The 19,171-nt window shown below is 52.3% G+C and overlaps 1 protein-coding gene across 5 annotated transcripts in view; it reads left to right on the top strand.

The window, feature by feature from the left end:
* Positions 1-11,020, top strand: part of CTTNBP2NL (CTTNBP2 N-terminal like) — a 144,004-nt gene extending 132,984 nt beyond the window's left edge. For all 5 annotated transcript variants that reach the window (XM_074850572.1, XM_074850570.1, XM_074850571.1 and 2 more), the window contains exons 3-5: positions 3,853-4,083; positions 6,039-6,146; positions 6,953-11,020. In XM_074850572.1, the coding sequence (XP_074706673.1) occupies positions 3,853-4,083; positions 6,039-6,146; positions 6,953-8,425 (1,812 nt within the window). In that variant the 3' untranslated portion in view covers positions 8,426-11,020. The remainder of the gene's footprint in view (positions 1-3,852; positions 4,084-6,038; positions 6,147-6,952) is intronic.
* Positions 11,021-19,171: the final 8,151 nt, after the last annotated feature.

Below are 19,171 nucleotides of genomic sequence, written 5' to 3' on the forward strand. Positions count from 1 at the left end.
AGCACAGAGGTGTCACAGGCAGCAGACTGAAAAAAACGTGTTTGCGTTTCTGAGTGTGTGGTGGCCCGAATGCCAAAGCACTGGTTTTGTTTTTGTAAACTAGATGTGGTCAGTGTAGGATGACCTGTTTCAGACTTTTCCTAGTCTAGACAACTTTAATTAAATGTTTATGCTCTGCTGGCTACTAAAGAAGAGCTGGACTTCAGAAAGCTGTTAATGTTCTAATAGTCTCATCCCTTTGTCATGTTAGTTCAAAAAAAAAATTGCTCAAAGTAGCAAGGAAGAACTTCTTGTTCTTTCGCAGACAGGAAATAAAGCACCCCACTAAATCCGCCACGAGCTCAGAGCCCAGTGCTGCCGGGAGCAGAGGGACATGGCTTTTGTTACACCTTCGCTATTGCATGAAATGGGAGGTGATAGGTAGTGGGTGTGACCTTAATCCCAGTTTTTTAAGCTTTTATTAGACAGACCTTGCCCAGAAGTAAACTCTCCGTATGTCCCCCGTTTGCTTACGCTGTTGATGTGCTGGTGCCCCTCTGAAGGGTCTCTCCCACGTTTCTGTGGCTGTAGAGTGACCAGACTGCAGTCAGCTGGGTCTAAGGGAAGAGCAGCTCATCTGTCAGAGCATTAGGCCAGCTGGGGGAATATCTCAGTTTGTATTTACAGACTTTTTAATGTTTGAGTCACCTAGAAATTCCCAACACACTTATAATAAGGTTTAGTTGAGTCATTTTTAGAGACTCTTCAGAATAACTGAAGATTTCCTGCCTCTCAAAAAAACCCAAAAGCCTGTAGTTCTTCCTGTGATTCATTAAACCAGGGGTGGCTCATTATCCAGGACTGCCCTCCCATTTCCAGGGCTGATCTTTTCCTTCCTCTTTTTTTTTTTTATTATGTAAAGTTAGAACAATATCTTCAGCTCTGATCAAAGGTATCCACTGTCTCCTGGTGGCTATTACTGATAAAGAGGGAGGGGTGAGCTGTTCCTCTGTATTTGTTTACTCCAAGGGTTAAAATACCACTCCAAACCAGTATCGTGGGATAAATGTCCCTAATTGGATTTGGTCATGGAGGAGATAGGGAAGGAAAAGTATTTTGGTTTGGGTTTTTTTATGCCTCTTGTCAAGGTAATGCATACACTTCTCCCTTCGAGAGCAGAGATTGACCTTTTTTTTTTTTTCATGCTAATCACATGGTTGCATCTTAGAATATAGGCAGGGCCAGCAAATCTCATCAACTATTTGAGTAAAACAAAGCTTTATTGTGTATCTATGAGTCCTCTGCCCTACACAGCTCAGTTACAGGTGTTTTGGTGTATCTGTACTGACCGGTGTGTGGGCTGGTGTCTAGAGCATCACTCTTGCTCTTGTATGCTTGGGGGAAGTGTTTGCATTTTTGATGCAGTTTAGTGGGACATCAGAAAACAGCCATTCCAATAAATACAGGCTTCTAAATTGCCTTTTCATGTTAGTGAGACTCAGTCTTGCCTATCTGAAAGATGTCCTCGAGCAATCTCATAAGCAGCAGTTTGCCACTGCCAGTTTGCCGTGCTGGTTAGCTGAAAGGGTTCCTGAAGAAGCGCCCGGCGGGGCTGGCACCGTTTCGCTCTGTGTTCAGAGCTTGTTTCGCACCCTGCCACAGCCCAGTGCCATTTCACAGCGTCAGCAGTGCTGGGCTTTGTGCAGCTTGTGCTGAGAGCCCTTCGCCAACCCTGCAAAGCTGCTGTGTTCGGTGTGGAATGGCTTCCCTCTGCTCGTGGGCTGCCCAGGCGTGCCGAAGCCCTCCTGGCGACGCGCGGGCAGCGTTTGTTCAGAGCCGCCTCGCGAGGCAAAAGCACCTCACGCGTGTGCTCTGAGGAGAGGGAGCCAGTGTCACGCCTCCCCTCCGTGGGTCACGCGGTGCTTCGCTAGTTAACCATGAGAAAGTACCTCCAAATTAAACTCCATTAAAGGTGATGACACACTGGGGAAGAAGAATGTGGTTAAAGGTACCGGGGCTCTGCATTTCAGAGAAGGCTGGTGCAGGGGAGAGCCCACCCCTTCCCCTGTGGCCTCCGCAGAACAGCACGTAATCATTTATACGCTCTAGAAAAGTAAAGGTATGACTTACCTCGCAAGGACCGGTTACCATGACTATAATGAATCAAGAAGAACCAGACTTACACCTCGGATTCGGATGGTGTTCTTTCTTGGCAGGGTGCATCAGCTCTGCTGTGCACAGGGTTGTGCTGTCAGCGATACACGCTGGATTGAAACACCGTCACGGGTTTCCACAAACACATAGCGTTAGCCCGTAACTGTTTCAGTTAAAATCAATTATTAAATTTCTTGGAGCCAAGATAGATCAGCTCTGAGGGCTCTTTGGAATCTAGGTCTGTTTTCCCTCTTACATCCTCTGTTGCGTGGATGTCAGTTTTCATACGGCTTCTTATCGTGGTGGTAAACATGTAGGTAATATTTCTATATCTGTGTGTTTATGAAATTTTGGTTTGTGTTTTAGAACTTCCCAGTAGTCAGTCAGTAGGATAAGGCTACTGGTATCCTAACAAACAGATTTCCAGCTGGAATGGCTGATTCTAAACATTGTAAATGTAAACCTTTGTATGTGTGACTCTCCTTAATTCTTACATGTCACCAAAAGAAACCTAATCATTCCTGTCTTGCTTCTTGAGAAACTAAACTTTGTTTAGTCTGGATGAGACTATGAAGGATTTTATTAACAATTCACAGATTTATAAGCTGTTGTGAGAATAAAACTCTTTAATTGCTCAACATTAAATTCTTTGATGGTGACATAGTCAAGACGACTGCACAACTGCTTTTCCACCAGTACAACAGTAAATGATTAAATGAGGAAGAATTGATATTTACCTTCTTTCACACAGTTGTGGAATGTAAGTCATGGGCATAGATAGCAGGTAGCTGTGGTATGAGGATGTCAGTAGACTGAATGGATTCTGGAGAGGCTGTGTTTTTAAGCAAGGCTTCCCTTTGTTTCTAGTTTGCTTGGGACCACCTGGTTAAAAGACATTGTTCAGCTGGAAGGACAGTGAAAAATTAATCGAGCACATCCTTCATATACCCTCCCACATGCTTATGTCAGACTGCCCACGAAGAGTATGCATTTGCTTGTGCTCCAGGAAGGGGGTTTTTTTGCAAATTATTTCAAGACTGGAGTATCTTACCTGGAGAGCAGGTGGCTTCTAGGAGCAGTTCAGCCTGTGAGAGCTGGGCTCACTTGCATATATTTGATCCTTCTCAATTTTTATTGTCTTTATTAGTGGGGGAACATCAACTTTTGCCCATTTTCAATGTATTAATGAGTGTTTTTATTAGCTTGGAGCCTGGCTGAAACTTTAAATGTTAACAGTTTAAAAACCCCTTCTGATGATAGAGGGATTATTGTCCTCACCACACACTTAACTTTTCGTAGTTTTAACTTACGTGATCAGAGTCTGCCATTAGAGGAGTAGTATGTGCGCTTAGTGTGTGGAAAACATGGTCTTTGTCCCCTTGGTATGGGCCTGATCAGAAATGGCAACGTCCAGGCGGGCTGTGGAGGACACACGTGGCACGGACCGCGCTGCTGTTCAGCAGTAGATCACTTGGCAGATTTGTCTTACGAATTAGTCTTGTTCTTGCCTGTTAACAAAGGACCTTTAACATGACGCACTTATGGTTTGTCCTGTCTGAATATTCTTATTCTTACAGCAGATAACAGGAGATGAATTAGACTGTGTTAAGATCTCTTTAAGTGGAAAACTGTGGAAGAGGAATATTAACTACAAAGTACTACTTTAGCTAGTTTTCTGGTTTAAGTACATTGAAATGCAAATTTGCTTTTGTATTGCAGGCCCAGCATAGAGACACCTTCATCGAAGAACGCTATGGGAAGTACAACATCAGTGATCCACTCATGGCTTTGCAGAGAGATTTTGAGACCCTGAAAGAGGGAAATCATGGTGAAAAGCAACCAGTATGCTCCAATCCCTTATCTATTTTGAAAGTGGTGATGAAACATTGCAAGAATATGCAGGAAAGAATGTTATCCCAGCTAGCAGCTGCGGAAAGCAGGCACAGAAAGGTAGGTTTTCCTTCAAATAAAATGTGAAGAATATTTGCATTTTGATAATGTTAACTTCAGTAAAAACACTTAAATGCCTTGAGTTCTGGTAACTGAAAGGGCTTTGGCACTTATTATTCTTCATATAGAGCTTTAACGATTAGTGACAGCAGTGAAGCGCTCGGGCCACGTGTCAGACTGTACTTCCACGGAGGGTTGCTCCTCTGGCACGCCGTGGTGTACTGGAGGGGCGTAAAGCTCCACACAACTCTGAAAGCAGGAGTCCACTGAACTCTGTTCTTGGAGTCTTGCTACAACATACACTCTTTATGTAACTAGTTCGCTTTTACAAAAACCATGTTTACACGTTTGTTTTGTCCTGCAGTAAATTTAAGCAAGTCAAAATTATTCAAGTATTTGTCCCTGCTATGTAGTCAGGGGAGAGCATCATTTCCCAAGAGTACATCACTGGAATCTGGGAGAAGCTCTCTGGAGCGTCCCTGCAGTCACCTGCCTCTCAACACTCTATCTTAACCTCTTCACGTGCTACTTTTCCATCTTAAAAAAATAGCTGTGATTTCTGCTTTCACTTGTGTCTGTGGCAGACTGTGAGGTGGTGCCGTTACCTTGGGGTCTAGAAGCTGTCTCTTACCATGTCAGATCTAGGTGTACTTTTGGCTAGGGCCTGGGCCTGGGCCAGTACCATCCTGTATTTTTTTCAGGTATGTCACTCTTGCTTTCATTAAAACTTACTAAATCATGTACAAAGATCTCAAATACAAGTAGGCACGTTCTGATTCCAATCCAAAGGTTCAAAGTTGAACCCTGTGTTTCATTGCTCATCAGCATGTGGGTTAAAGTTTATTTTCCTGTGATCTGTTTTGATGGGGATAAGATAGAGCCAAGTTCCTTTTGGTCTGTGAATAATCTGAAGCATTTCTGTTGCAGTAACCTTACTATGGCATAAGCAACCAGCCAGCTTGATTTTTACATCACGGACACTACGCTTAGGGTGGGCAGCTGGAGGTGTCTTCAGCTTTTGGTTTGTCCTCTAAGTTACTGGAAGCAGCAGCAAGGCTGTTTCACTTTTCAGACAAGTGTCTGGCTAAATCATGCTATTAAAATCAGATTATTTTTTTTTCCCCTCCTTCTATTCTTCTTGTGTCCTGTAAAAAGGTTCCTTGTGAACTTAAAGATATTTGAGCTTTGTTTGGAAGCTTAGATTTCAGGAAGACTGAGGATCTGCTAAATTCATGGTGAGCATGTGTTGGGAGAGCCTAGAGTTTTGGTGGCAAGATACAGCAGAGTCTCTTGGGAAGTTTGTATTCTGGCTTTTCTGTTGAGTTAATAGAATTTCAATTATTCATGTAATTCAGTGTTAAAGCTGAAGGAGCTCCTTAACTGGGTCCTTATGGCAAGCAGTTTCATTTCAAGAGCTCATCTTGTTCTTAAGTGGAAGAACAAATTAATGTTCTTTAAAATAAACTTTGCACTGCAGTCCTCAAATCCCCTGTAAGGAACTGGGGCAGAAGCCTGTGTGCAAGTTACCACCGAAAGCGTCTTGCTGGGGCTTAGTGCCCCGCGTCTCCCGGGGCAGGGCCTCTGCTCCCGCCGGGGTTTGGATTAATGGTCCTGCCAGGAAGTTCTGGGGAGGGCACGCTGCAGCCAGGGACGGATAACGTGAACTTCTCAAGGCTGTTCAGCAGGCTGGAGGAAAAGCGTGCGATTTAGCTGTTTCAGAGCAAAGTGCAGATACACGCAGTGTGAGGTTTCCCTGGCTTCTTTCACAAACTGACCCAACTATACCAGCACGTAACGTGAAATTGTGACTTGCACAAAAGCTGCTTCTGGTGATTTTTGAGTTGAATTTGGATGTCTGAGGCTGCGGGGGCTGCTCTCCCGTGTCGCTGGCTCCAGAGCGTGCGCGAAGGTGCTGGTCTGTGCCTGTCGCTGAGTGGCCGGTGTTTGTCTGGCAGGTGATTCTGGACCTGGAGGAGGAGAGGCAGCGGCACGCCCAGGACACGGCGGAGGGGGATGATGTCACCTACATGCTGGAGAAGGAGCGGGAGCGGCTCACCCAGCAGGTACGCTTTGGTGGCCGGTGGTTACCAGCCCACGGAAACCCAGGCTCCTGGGCGGTGAACTCGGCACTGATGTCTAATTGCAGCTTCGTGCTGAAAGATTAGCAGGGACCTCCCTCCTCTGGAAGGTGCTCCGAGCCTTTAGCGTTTTGATAGGAAAAACAAGCTGAATTTTTCAGGGTGTTTTGGTAGCTGAGCGGTGCTAAAAGCTATTAATAGGCAATGAAATGCTTTGAAATCTTACTTCAGCCTGAAATCTGAGAAGTTCTCAAGAACAGGGCTGCACTTACAAATGATAGGGCTCTCTAGCACTCAAAATTCAGAGTAAGTCATGAAAGATCTCCCAGGGGGGTTATTCAGAGATGATAATAAATATTTAAGCTATATTTTGTTACTCAAGCGCTGTAGACTTTTATTAAACATACATAACACATCAGCATTTTAAAGCCTAAATGCCTTTAAAAGGCAAACCAACAAAGTAGTAAATGAGGTGGAAGGAAGCTTTGCTCCAGATCGCCCGTTCAGTCAGTGCATGCCAGACTGGCTGTATATCTCACTAAAGGTCAATTGAATTTCATACATGGTAAAACTACTAGTAAGTAATAATTCTTAATACGTGCAACCTGCGTCACACAAGACTGTCTTGCAGCTACCTGGGGCAAGAACCTCTTTCTTAGCCATTGCCATCTTTTACTGGGGAATTTCTCCAAGATACATAGTAAGCCAGCTCCCTTTTGGGACACTGTACTTCATTTACTTTCAGGAGGTTTTGTGGTTCCCTTAGAGTTTTTTTTGTTCTTACCTTCCAGTTGGAGTTTGAAAAATCCCAAGTGAAAAAGTTTGAAAAAGAACAGAAGAAGCTCTCAAGCCAGTTGGAGGAGGAGAGGGCACGCCACAAGCAACTGTCTTCCATGCTTGTAGTGGAGTGCAAGAAAGCCACTGCCAAAGCAGCTGAAGAGGGACAAAAGATGGCAGAACTGAGCTTGAAATTGGAAAAAGAGAAGAGTAAGGTGAGTAAACTGGAAGAGGAGCTGGCGTCCAAGAGGAAGCGGGGTTTGCAGATGGAAGCACAAGTGGAAAAGCAACTCTCGGAGTTTGACATTGAAAGAGAACAGCTGAAAGCCAAGCTGAACAGAGAAGAAAACCGTACAAAAGCACTCAAAGAAGAGGTGGAATGTCTGAAGAAAGCCCTGAAAGAGCTGGAGGCTTCTTGCCAGGAGCACAGTCCCACCGAGCCGTTGCAGCCCAGCCCCTCGGTGATGTCCAGAGCTGTTGCAACTGACGGTCCTGCGGTGAAGTCTGCCTCTTGCCAGACAGAGTGTCTGCAGGCAGAGCGAGCGAACCCCACCGGCACCAGCAAAGCCGTGCACGCCGTGTTTCCTAGCCCTGCTCATTCCTATGCAAAATCCAATGGTCACTGTGAGGCAGACGTGCAGGCGGGGGCTGAGCTGCTGCAGACAAACGCAGCAGAGAGCCCGGTTCAGAAGGAGAAATCTGCTGGTGCAGCCTCAGAAGCTGCAGTTGAGAACGGGAGTTCTCCTGTAAGAACAGAGTCACTGGTGCATCTGATGTCCCAAATCCCTTCTGGCGGGGTCTCCCTGTCTCCTGGCGGCACAGCTGCCTCCTCCCTAACGCCTTCTCCCTGCTCCTCACCAGTTCTGACAAAACGCTTAGTGGGGGCGTCAGCGAGCAGCCCCGGTTACCAGTCATCCTACCAGGTGGGGATCAATCAGCGCTTCCATGCAGCTCGGCACAAGTTTCAGTCCCAAGCTGAACAGGACCATCAGTCGAGTGGTCTGCAGAGTCCACCCTCCCGGGATTTGTCTCCTACACTAGCAGATAACTCTGCCGCCAAGCAGCTGGCCCGCAATACAGTCACTCAGGTCCTCTCCAGATTTACCAGCCAGCAGGGACCTATTAAACCAGTCTCCCCTAACAGCTCACCTTTTGGCACGGACTATCGAAATCTGGCAAATGCTGTGAGCCCCAAAAACGAATCTGGTCACTCTCCAAGCCCGGGCAAGGTTTCCAGTCCCCTGAGCCCACTGTCTCCTGGAATTAAGTCACCAACCATTCCTAGAGCAGAAAGAGGGAACCCTCCACCCATTCCCCCAAAGAAACCCGGCCTCGCTCAGTCACCTGCTGCTCCTGCTCCACTAACCAAAACCTCCTCCCAGGCGTCCTCGCTGGGTGCCCCCACGGACGTGGCAAGTAGCTGCTCTAACAATACTGTGGTGTCGAACGGCAAAGACATGGAGATTCTCCTGCCAACCAGCAGCTAGTCTCCAGGAAATGTGAATGTGACATTCCACGGCTTAGCATCCTAGAGCTAAGACACTGTTTTTCCACTCCATGTTATTTATTTCCATAGTAGCAGATTCTGTCTGTATAAAGCATTTAGTATATTTTTTTCTTTTTTGATAGGTAGGAAAATATTTTTGTTTATGAAGAAACCTTAACTACAGCTATACAGTAGCCTCAAAATGTCTCACGGCAGCGGTCAGATCATTAGAGATAACAAGAACCATAATCGTGCGATGGGACCTAACTATCAAACTCTAATGGGACTGAAATGCTACTTTTAAATTATGCAGAAATAACTTTTGCAGACTTTTTACTCCAGATATGAACATTTTATAAAAGTGCCTGAACTAAGCCTGCAATATGAATGTGATTCTCTGAACAAGGTGAGGAGGGGGACCATCTGGGTGCAGAAACAAATTCTTCTGTGAGTCCTGAATGTCGAAACCACACTGGTTCTAATTCTTTCCATTTGCTACGATGAGTTAGCGAATGTGCTACAAATTCTGTAAGGTGACCACTGGACTGATGCAGCCAGCCACACTTTGTCCTTCAGGACGTAGCTCCCAGCTATTTGAGGAAGCACACATCAGTTTCTTGGGGTAAAATTGAGCTGTAATACAATCCAGATTACTTTTCTCTCAGTATTCGTTGTCCATGTAGTTCTTTTTGCTTTCCTGTAACACATTCTGCAGAGATGCCTGTGTGCTTTAAATGGCTAAACTCTGGTTTCTGGTGTGTCACCTTGAATTTTCAAGCTCTTCAAGCATTCTACTGTTGTGTGTAGAACTTCTGAGAAAAGGCTTTTGCTATTACTTGACAAAGATCTCGCTATTACTTGAAAAATAATCACTAGTCCACATGATACAGGTTTTTTGCAGCAGTAACATGGGATCTTCTACTATAAACAGAAGCAATAATTTTGTTCCTCGTCTCTGTCCGCTGTGTCTGGCTGACCTGGACTTAACCCACGAGTTAGCTATGGGATCTTGCTGGCTTTCCTTGGCTGCAAATCGTTGCTGTTGTGTAACTGAATACGTATAGACGTGTAAGTAGTTTTACACACATACGTACTAAATACACAATGTATTAGGAAAATCTTTATTCTTGATGTTCTGCCTAATACGAAGAAAATGTGGGAATTCATTGAGATTAAAAAATCATTTAGTGAGGAATTGCCTAAGTTTGAGGCAATCGTGCGTGTGAAAAATTACTTGGGCCAAGGAGGGGAGAAGCAGCTGATTCCTGTGCAGAGACGTTCGATGCTTCAGGAAGCGTCGTCCTGGCTGCAGCCGTGCGGCGTGTGCTGCCCCCGCTCAGCGGCTTTCCTGAGTCACTGCGGTGAGAAGGGCGAGACAGACGCTCCGCAGATCAGTGGCAGAGGCCAGGAGCACAACCCTGAGTTAATTATCTCAGGTGGTGTATGTGAGCTGGTCCTAAATTTAGAAACTGGACTTGCTGCTCAGTGTCAGTGTTCAGCGCTTCCCTCTGCGGCAGTGTCCTGTTTACGCAGAGCGCAGCTCCCCGCTGCCGGAGACACCTTCTCCTTTGTCATTTTTCAATATTTAATTGGAATACATCCACCTTTACTGCAGGCAGGACCCCTGCGGCAGCGGGGAGGAGGCACTGCTGGCCGTGACCCGGTCGCTCTCTCTGGCTCTGAGCCGGGTTTCGCAGGACATCAGAGCTCGGGTGCTGCTTTGAAGGGGCTGTTGTGCAGCTCCCGCTGTTCTCCCACAGCCTCGCCCGGCCTCTAGACTAGAGCAAGAGGGTTCTACAGACCTTCCCGTAGCCTTTTAAATGACGGCATTACCTGTATTGTCCCTAGTCCAGTGGAACGGGCTGTGTACTAACAGCAGGGAGACAGAGGCAGCCTAGAGATAAATGGGCAGTGACTCTTGTGGAAGCACATTTACTACTTTTTTAACTTTTCAGTATCCACAGCAGGTTTTTCCTCTTGATGAGACTAATTGTAGAAACTGATGGGCAGATGGATTTTGGCCCATGTATCACTTCAGATTCAAAAGTGAGGCTTTTGTATACACTGCTTTAACGTGTTTCTTTGCTTTTACATTAATCTAAGTGGTATTATCCCCTTTCTTTATCGATAGCTCTAGAGAGAGAGAGAACTATGATGAAGTCTATTAGGAAATGCACTGAGTACTGTTTCTTCTAAAATATAATATGGGAAGGGGGTATGCAAAAGAATGTATTTTTGCTAGTAGCCTATCTTCTGAGAGAAACTAAGCACAAGATATTAAGGTGGATCCAACTAATTCAGTAAGACATTTAGAGTTAGTATTTAACTGTTGATGTAGATTCTGTGTGGAAGCAACTAAATATTTCTTCTATAACTCACATCTGTTCTAAGCAGACATTGTTGCAGAGTTTGTCACTGGCTAATGGAGTATAATGAAGTGCAAAATGTATACACTAGTATTAATTCATTAACACTTGTAAATTTGTAAAGCCAAATGTACCAAGCTGAAGTCTTTAATCATTTTTATAGCTGATGGCATTAAACATGTTAAACATTCATATTATCAATAAAGGATTTTATTTTTAAGATGTGCAAATTGCTTAAGGAAATGTTTGCAGTCAGGACTGTGGAGCCAGGCTGCCCGGCAGGGAGCGGCTGGGGGGGAGCTGGGCCTCTGTGTTCCTGTGGAACCGAAAGCTTTAACGTGGGCCGCGGGGTTCTTGGGGCGCGGGGCTGAGGGGCTGCGGGGGCTGGCTGCGGCCTGGGCTGGAGTCCTCACCCGTCTGCCCCCGCGGAGGCTGGTGCTGGCGCTTGGGAGGTCCCTGTGCCGGCAGCAAGCGGGCGCCCGACACCTCCGGCTTTTAGGCGTGCTTAAGTAAAAACAGTTCTCCTAGGGCAGCTCTTTGCCACAGTGTTTTATTATGAAACTGATAACTTCAGGGTATTACACTAATAAACACTGTGAGGTTTGGGGGGAAGGAGGTTGGTTTTTTCCAAGCAGGATGCGGAGCTTCTCCTGAATGTTCCCTCAGCAGGGTGGGCGCTGCTGTGCCGCGGAGGAGCAGGGTTGTGTCACCGGCTCTGGCTGCGGGAGAGGCCCCTTTGCCCGGGGTGCAGCGTGTCCCTGCAGGGAACCGCGACGTCTCTTCCCCGGAGAGCTGGGGGCTGCCCCGGCTGCCTCCACCCCACACAGCTGCTTTGTCTCCCTAATACACACCGCAGCAGGGACCTGATTTTCTTATCTTTGCATCGCTCCGTTGAACAGGTTTTGCAGCAGGTGGGGAAGAAGCTCTTTATTCCTCTCTCCGGGCCTGATGCCGTGCTGGAGGAGCACAGTGGAAGTCGTGGTACCTGCGAGACAGCAGCGCCCAGCCCGCGCCCCGTCCTGCCCGTGCCCCGTCCCTCCCGCGCCATCTTCCCGGCCGAGGCCGAGGGGCACGGCCGGGGCAGGAGTTGGACCTGGCGTGTGTCCGGGCCGCAGCGCTGCTCCCTTCTCGCCTCTGGAACGCCTAAAACCCTCTCACCACCACCCCCCTGCTCCCTTCCTCTCACCCTCTGCTGGGCCGGGCTGGGCACAGTGGATGCGGGCGTTAAGCCGGGCTCTGGGTGAGGCTTAAACCCCTTCACAGCGCAAGGAGCCCCAGCCGGCCTCTCGCTGCCATTTTCTGCGCAGAAAGTGTCGCGTCCTCTGACACGAGGCACCGATTCATCCCCCCAACACTCAGCTGGGGGGGCTCTGCCTCGCTGGGCCCCGCTGACGGGGTGAGGAGCGGGGCCGGGGGGGGTGACATCTCCACAGAGATCCTGAGCGCTGCTCGGTGCGAGGCGATCCCGGGACCAGCCGCGATTGCACCCCCCGGTCCCGGGGCCGCCCCGGGAAACGTTACGGGGGGGTTGGCCAAGGCCGAGTCGCTGCTTCCCGGGGGTGCGCGGCGGGACGGGGCCGCTAGAGGGAAACCTGCGCCCGGGAACCGGCCGGGGGGCGGCGGGGGGCGGGACCCGGGGAGGGGAAACGGGCAGCGCCTGCCCCGCTGCAGGGCACCCCCATCACAGGGCACCCCCATCACAGGGCACCCCCCATCACAGGGCACCCCCATCACAGGGCACCCCCCATCACAGGACACCCCCATCACAGGGCACCCCCCATCACAGGACATCGCTGTCTCACGCAGCAGCTATTCCCAGTATTCCCAGCTCTCCCAGCAGGAGCTGACCCCCAGCTCCGTCACCAGCAGGACCTCGACCCTGGAGGAAGACTCCGGCCCCTGGCCGCTGTCCCAGGAAAACGTGGTGGCTCCCCAGGGCCGCTCCTGGCTGCGAGTCCCGCCGAGGCTCCACGGGCCGGATCCTGCCGTCCCATCCCCGGCTGCAGGCGCGGGTGGGACGGAGCTGGGACAGTGGGACAGTGGGATGGAGCCGGGACAGTGGGACAGTGGGACAGAGCTGGGACAGTGCCCGCGCTGCTGGGACAGGGGCTGCCGGACCGTCGCGGTGCCGAGCGCTGGCAGGGCTGCAGAGCTGCTGTGCGGCGCTACCGGCCCCACGCTTGGCAGTTTTCCTCCGAGGAAAAGGGGCGATCGCTGAGCAGCTGATCCCCCCAACACTGCTGTTACCAGCATCACTGCAGAAGTGCCAAGAGAAACTCTAAATCGGCCCAGAAAAACCAATCCGGCCCTGCCATCAAGCGCCAGGTTTGCTAAATTGATCGGCAAAGCAGGGATGGGTTGGTCTGGGCCCAGCTCCCAGAGGGGTGTCGCTGGCCTCCGCACCGCAGCCGGGGTGCACGGGTGAGCGTGGTGCCCCAGAGCATCTCACGGGTGAGAAATGCCCCGGGGTGAGGCAAACCCTGGAGTGATAGCGGGGCAAGGATACACGCTGCCAGGGGGACAAACGCGGGGGGGGGCCCGCGGTGGGGTGTTGGGGGATACCAGGTGCTGGTGAGGGTCTGTCGGGCTGTGGCGAGAGCGGGGCCGGGGCGGGCACATCATGGAACCGCAGCTCCTGGGAGCACCCCTTGGGGAGCGTGGCTGTCCCCCAGATGCTGTAACCTGCAGTTCTGCCAGGAGAAAGAGCTTCTGCTTTGGCGTGCGCTCACCTTGTAACATCGGCTTCAGGCTGTCCCCGCCGCGGTGCCTGTGGCCGTGGTTTGTTTGCACAACCCAGCCCGCAAGCCAGACCTGGCTCTCGCCCTCCGCCGGGGCGCACGCGGCCAAGGAAGGCTTCAAGCGTTGAGTGTTGTTGTGAAAAGTTTTCATGCTACAGGTTTAGCACAAGCAAACATGCCAAGAGGCTGAGGTCTGCTCACCCCGCTTTCCTGCCCGGCTATTTCAGCCTCGGCCACCGCTGCTGATAACCCCTGGGCGCCGTCCAGGCGCCGCAGCCACCGCCACGGCCCCGCCACCCGCCAGCCACGGGCAGCACGTTAAAGGGGCCGGGAAAATCGGTTTGGGAGTAATCATCTCTTTGGGGACAAGGACAGAGAAAGTGGCAAACACGGGGCTAGATCGGGAGGGCGAAATGCCACGTGCCTGGGTTCCAGTCCTCTGCGGCCAGTTTGTGCATCCTGCTGGTGTGTGTTTCCCAGGGCTGGACCCTGGGGGGGGCACAGGCAGCTCCTGCCCTGTCACCACAGGGTTGCAAACCACCTCGGTAAATCAGCGCGTGTGGCTGCTGCGGAGTTTGTAGGGACGTAATTGCAACACAAACCAAACTCGGTTCAGCTGATTAGGAATCGGTGGATGTCCAGCGGAAAACACATCCCCCCTGTGGCTGCACGACTTTGGCTCCACAGGGCCACTCCACGTGGGTACCGTGTGCCTCGAGTCTGCTCTTGGCTCTGGCTGAAAGACCCGTGGTTGCGAGGGGTGGCGAGGGGCCAGCTCTGCGCCCAGCGAGCCGGCGCGTTGCTGAGCCCCGTGGAGAGCAGCAGCGGAGACACCAGGCGATGCTGTGGAAGCTGAAGCTGGTGCTGGGTCCGGGCTGGCCACTCTGGTCCTGGCTCGCTCCCGGGCCAGGCAGGGCTCGTCCCCAGTCAGGGGCTGCGGAGCACCCGCCGCAGGCTCCAGCCCCCCGCACCGCGCTCCCACGGGGTGAACGGCTCTTGAGCGGCGCGCGGAAGAGGGAATCCAGCTGAAGAGCTGATTCTGACGGGTTTCATCCCGCTCTGAAAGCAAGAGGGGAATTTGTTCCATGTGGAGTCCAAGAGCTGTTGACGTGTTAGTGCAGCTCTGTGTGCTGCTCGCAAAGGGCTGGAGGAGCAGCACGTGCGCTGGGCCTGGGCACAAGCTCACCTTGAGCCCCCACGCCATGGGCAGAGCCCCCGCACTGCCCTGTGCCCCCCCGGCCCGGCCCGGGGACGGATTTGCTGCTGCCAGCACCTACAGCTGGGTGCCAGCAACAGTGGAATGTTATCCAATGCACAGGGGCTGGCAGTGCTGCAAACCCCACATAAATCCTGGTGACTTGGAGGATGGAGAGGGGGGTCTCCCGGGTGTCCTGGAGCCACAGCTGCTCACGGCCACGTTTTGGGCCAAGCAGGAGCGCAGCACGCGGGGCGTTTAGTGCAATGTGGTGTGCTGACAAAATGGACCAAGACAGACCCATGGCCTGGCCGTGAGCGAGTGAGGGGCAGGACCCTACAGCCCATAGCAGCTTCCCAGGCGGGTTTCTGCGAGCCCCTTGGTGTGCAACCTGCCCAGACCCTGCCCAGAACCTCCTGAAATCACGTCCTGGGGGCAGTTCATCCTCCCCGGACACAGTGAGGGGCCGACGGCTCGGCCAGGGCAGGAGCTCAGCTCTGCCACAGCTGCCTCTCGTCTGCGGGAGCCTCACGGGCAGCTCAGCCTCAGCCGGGTCATCAATCTTTTGTCACAGAGGAATAGGGAGAAGCAGCGATTAATAAAGCCCCGGCTTAGGCAGTAACACGGCTCTGCCGTCCCCACCGTAAACATCGCCCTTTTACTGCCGGTGACTCAGGACGTGCCGACGGCCGGGCACGGGCATAGCGCAGATGTTATTGTAGGGGCTGCCCGCAGGGACCGGGGTCAGCGCTGTCTGACGAGGAGGAATCGCCAGCGGGAGGATGTTTGTTTTTGTAGCAGCTGGATGTGTCTTGGGGAGGGATGGGAACGTCTTCTGTCACTCGTGGGCCGGGAGGAGGCCAGCAGGGCTGGGATAAAGCTCCTGACAAGTTTGGACTAGCAGGCGAGTTGATTAGCTGAGAGCTGAAAATTCACAGCTCTGCTCTCGCAGGGGCCGTGAGATGCTGGAGACGTGTTTATGTGAGGGGGAAGCACCCCCGTGCACGCTGCCCGGCCGGCGCTGGGCCCCACTTCAGGGACAGCCTGCCCAGCTCTGCAGAGCCTCGTCCCCCGGCCGGAGCCGTGTGGGGGCAGGCGGGGGGCAGCGGGGACGAGGGAACCCGGGGGCAGCGCTTTGGGGGGTTTGGGCATCCCGGCATCTCCGCGGCCGCAGCGTGTGCGGCGAGAGCAGGTCATGGCTGGCTGGTGGCCTGGACGTGTCCCGTGTCTCGCCGTGGCCATGGGCATTGGGGTCTGGACACCCGGCGCTGCCTCAGGTGTTAATTTGCAGCTGAAAGTGGAAAAGAAACCCAGCCCGGGGAGCGCGGGCCCTTGTCAGCTGAGAGCCCGGGCTGGGCTGTGTCTGATGGTACTGATTACCCGATGATAGACAGAGATAAATGCATACAGCTGGAGGCAGAATAAATCGATGCTATACGTTGTATAATTGTCTTGAAAATAAGGTAATGACTGGCTCTTGGAATGCTTTGATCTTATCAGAAAGACAAGGAATACACTAATGGCTTTAATTAGACTTCGGGGATGAAATGAATTCGGCCTCCTGGGTGAGCTGGTCTCTGGAATTGACCACTGGTGGGGATAGAAAGGCTTTAATCAGATTTAGGCTCTTTAATACCCACACTAGTGTGTGTCTGCATGTGTGATACAGCCCTACTGTTACGCTTGGGCTGGGGGGGTCTGCAGGCTGCCTGTGCTTGGGCTGCCTCTGTGGTTAGGAGCCTTTTTTCAATGCACTTTCCCATTTGTGTTTGAGCTCTGCAGAGTCTACTGTCGCTGTTTCTTGACTCGTAAAGGAAAGCTGAAAACAACGTGTCACAAAGCAGTGGAAAGCTGATAATTGTTTAATTTCAAACAGCGGGGTCATGGCAGCAGGGCAGGATGCTGGCCACGCTCAAGCACCCAGAGTAAGCAATCGCCAATTACTGCAGCTTAATTATTGCATGTAACGGCTACAGCCGAAGCAACGGAAAAGCCTCTTATCTCTCTAGGAACATATCTTCGTGCTGTCCCCTGGAACACGTAGAATAAGTGGTATTTAACACGCGGGGGACAAGCAGGGTCTGAGTCAGGGCTGTGACTCACCGGGTGAAGCCGTTGCTCATCACCGCGGCCCAGGCTCTGCGCCGCTGGGCGGGGAGCTCCGGCGGCCGGTGCGGGGTTCCCAGCCCGCGCCCCGGGGATGCGGACGGGGTGGGGATGCTGTGGCTCTGGGGTCTCTGCCTCTCCTCCCCCCATGCCCGTGGCAGGGCTGAGTCCTGAGGTGTCCCCAGAGCCGCCCCGCGCCGGCATCCCTGGGTGCCCCAGGTTTCTGCAGGGGCTGGCAGTTTTCACAGGCTGCACCTGACCTTCCCCTGGTTATTTCCCAGCAAAACTGGGCGCTTTTCTGAGCACCAGCAGCCCAGATGCTGAAGCTAAACACGCAGCAGTTATTCTTCCTAGGCCGTGTTTATGTCTTCCCTGTTGTAACTACAGATTTGGATTATTTTGGTAGGTTGACATGAGCTATCGTGTTTCCCTTATGTTAATTTGTTGGGCTTAGATGAGCTCCCGAAAAGGATTTAATAACAAGAGCCGTTGCCAATGAAAGCACAACCTTGTTCAACAGTTACTGTACAGCCAAGTATTTTTAACGCCAAGCCTCCAGGCATGGTATAAGCTCCTTGTAAGTAGCTGAGGTTTCGTGTAAGTACAGGCAAGAGCGCGGCGAGGTCAGCGCTTGCCGCGCAGGAGCAGGAGGTGGCTCCCAGCTCTGCCGGGGCAGGAGCCTCCCAGGAGCATCGCGACAGTGCTGGGGATGGGGAAGGCCACGAAGCTGCAGCAGCTCGGCCTCAGGCAGGGAGCAACGAGATTTGGTGATTCTGGCTCAAATGGCCGGGCCACAGCAGTGACCCCCAAAACAGTGAGCAAGGCTGAGCGCCCTCCACATCCCCAGCAGTGCCCACCCTGTACCGCCCATCCCAGAGGGGTCACCCTGCACCAGCGCGGCAGCGGGACCCCCCTGGTCCCCAGAGCCTCCTGGCAGCGCAGGGCTGTGGGCGCGCTGGTGGATGTCCTGTGCCAGCACCGCGCTGCGGGGAGAGGAGGGTGCGGGGATGCGAGGGGGCGAAGGGCCGTGAGCTGCCGGGGCCGGGCAGCACCCGAGGACCTGTCTCCCAAAACACCCCGCTGCCAGAGCCGCCCCACTTGCTGCGTTGCCCCAGGATGTGACAAATCGCCCGTGTGTGTGGGAAAGCTCCTCGCCACAGCACAAACACACACATGCTTAGTAACATAATCTCTTAAAAGCAAAATCCCAGAAATTCCTTTTTCTTCATGGAAAATGTTGCCTGGGGGAGAAGCTCATAATGAAGGATGAAAGCTTAATCCTTGAGGTAGAGCAGGACTTGGGGGGGAGAGTATAAACATGACAGTTGTTGCTCAGTGAGTCGGAAAAAAAGGTGAAGGGATAAAAGTTGCGGTGGGGCAGGACGGCGCAGGCTGCAGGGCCCGGCTGCGAGGAGCCCCGGCAGCGCTTCCTCCCCGCCCGCGTCACATTTATCATCTCAGCATGGGCCACGACAAACGCGCAGGTTATCCTGGCAGTGTCAGTCACAAGAAAGTGCTGTTGTGCTCTGGGGAGTGAGACTGTGGGGAGAGCACAGAATTACACGCCGTACCTGTGTAACTCACCGGCGGGGACGGCCCTGGGTTACTGGGTACCAGCAACGCTGGGAAGGGGCTTTAAACAAGATCAGGCTTTGACCATTATAAAATAAAACACCAGTGCATCTGCAGATTGATTTTTCAACTGACTGATGGCCGTGGAGACAACACCCCGAGGGTTGGGGGTGGCCCTGCAGTGGAGAAGCATCCCCAGCATCCCTGAGGCGCTGGTGGGGGACACACACATCATCCCCAGGCCTGTCCTCAAGTGGTTTTCTGGAAGTTCACTTTGATGAGTGACCCAGCGAGCCCGGGGAAGGCGAACAGAGAGAGATCAGAGGGGAAACAGCTCACAAGAAATGCATTGAAGGAGGCAGGTTCTTGCCACCTCCCTGCCATCCGCTGGTAACCACCGCTCTAACCGGCCTCTTCAAAGCCAGAGAAAACCTGTTTAAATCAAAGGTAAACCTCCCATGGCAGCGCTGCTCCAGTCAAGCCAAACCTCCCCGCTGGTGGGCAGCAGAAAAGGGCAGCAGCAGCGCAGGCAGCAGCGCAGGCAGCAGTGCAGGCAGCACGGGAGAGCACAGCCCGCAGCCGGGGACACAGGGTCTCGCACTGGTGGCCGTGCTCGGGCGGTGGAAATGGCCAAGCTGACAGTTTGGGCATGAATGGGCATCACTCGCAGCTCCCCAGCCCCATGTCCCACCTGGAGCTGTGCGGGGAGCTGCAGGGACCTGGTGAGTGTCACCTCCACACTGGGGCACCCACGGCACTGCACAGCGTCG

This window comes from Strix aluco, chromosome 25 (genome assembly GCF_031877795.1).
Source record: "Strix aluco isolate bStrAlu1 chromosome 25, bStrAlu1.hap1, whole genome shotgun sequence".
NCBI classification, from domain to species: Eukaryota; Metazoa; Chordata; class Aves; order Strigiformes; family Strigidae; genus Strix; species Strix aluco.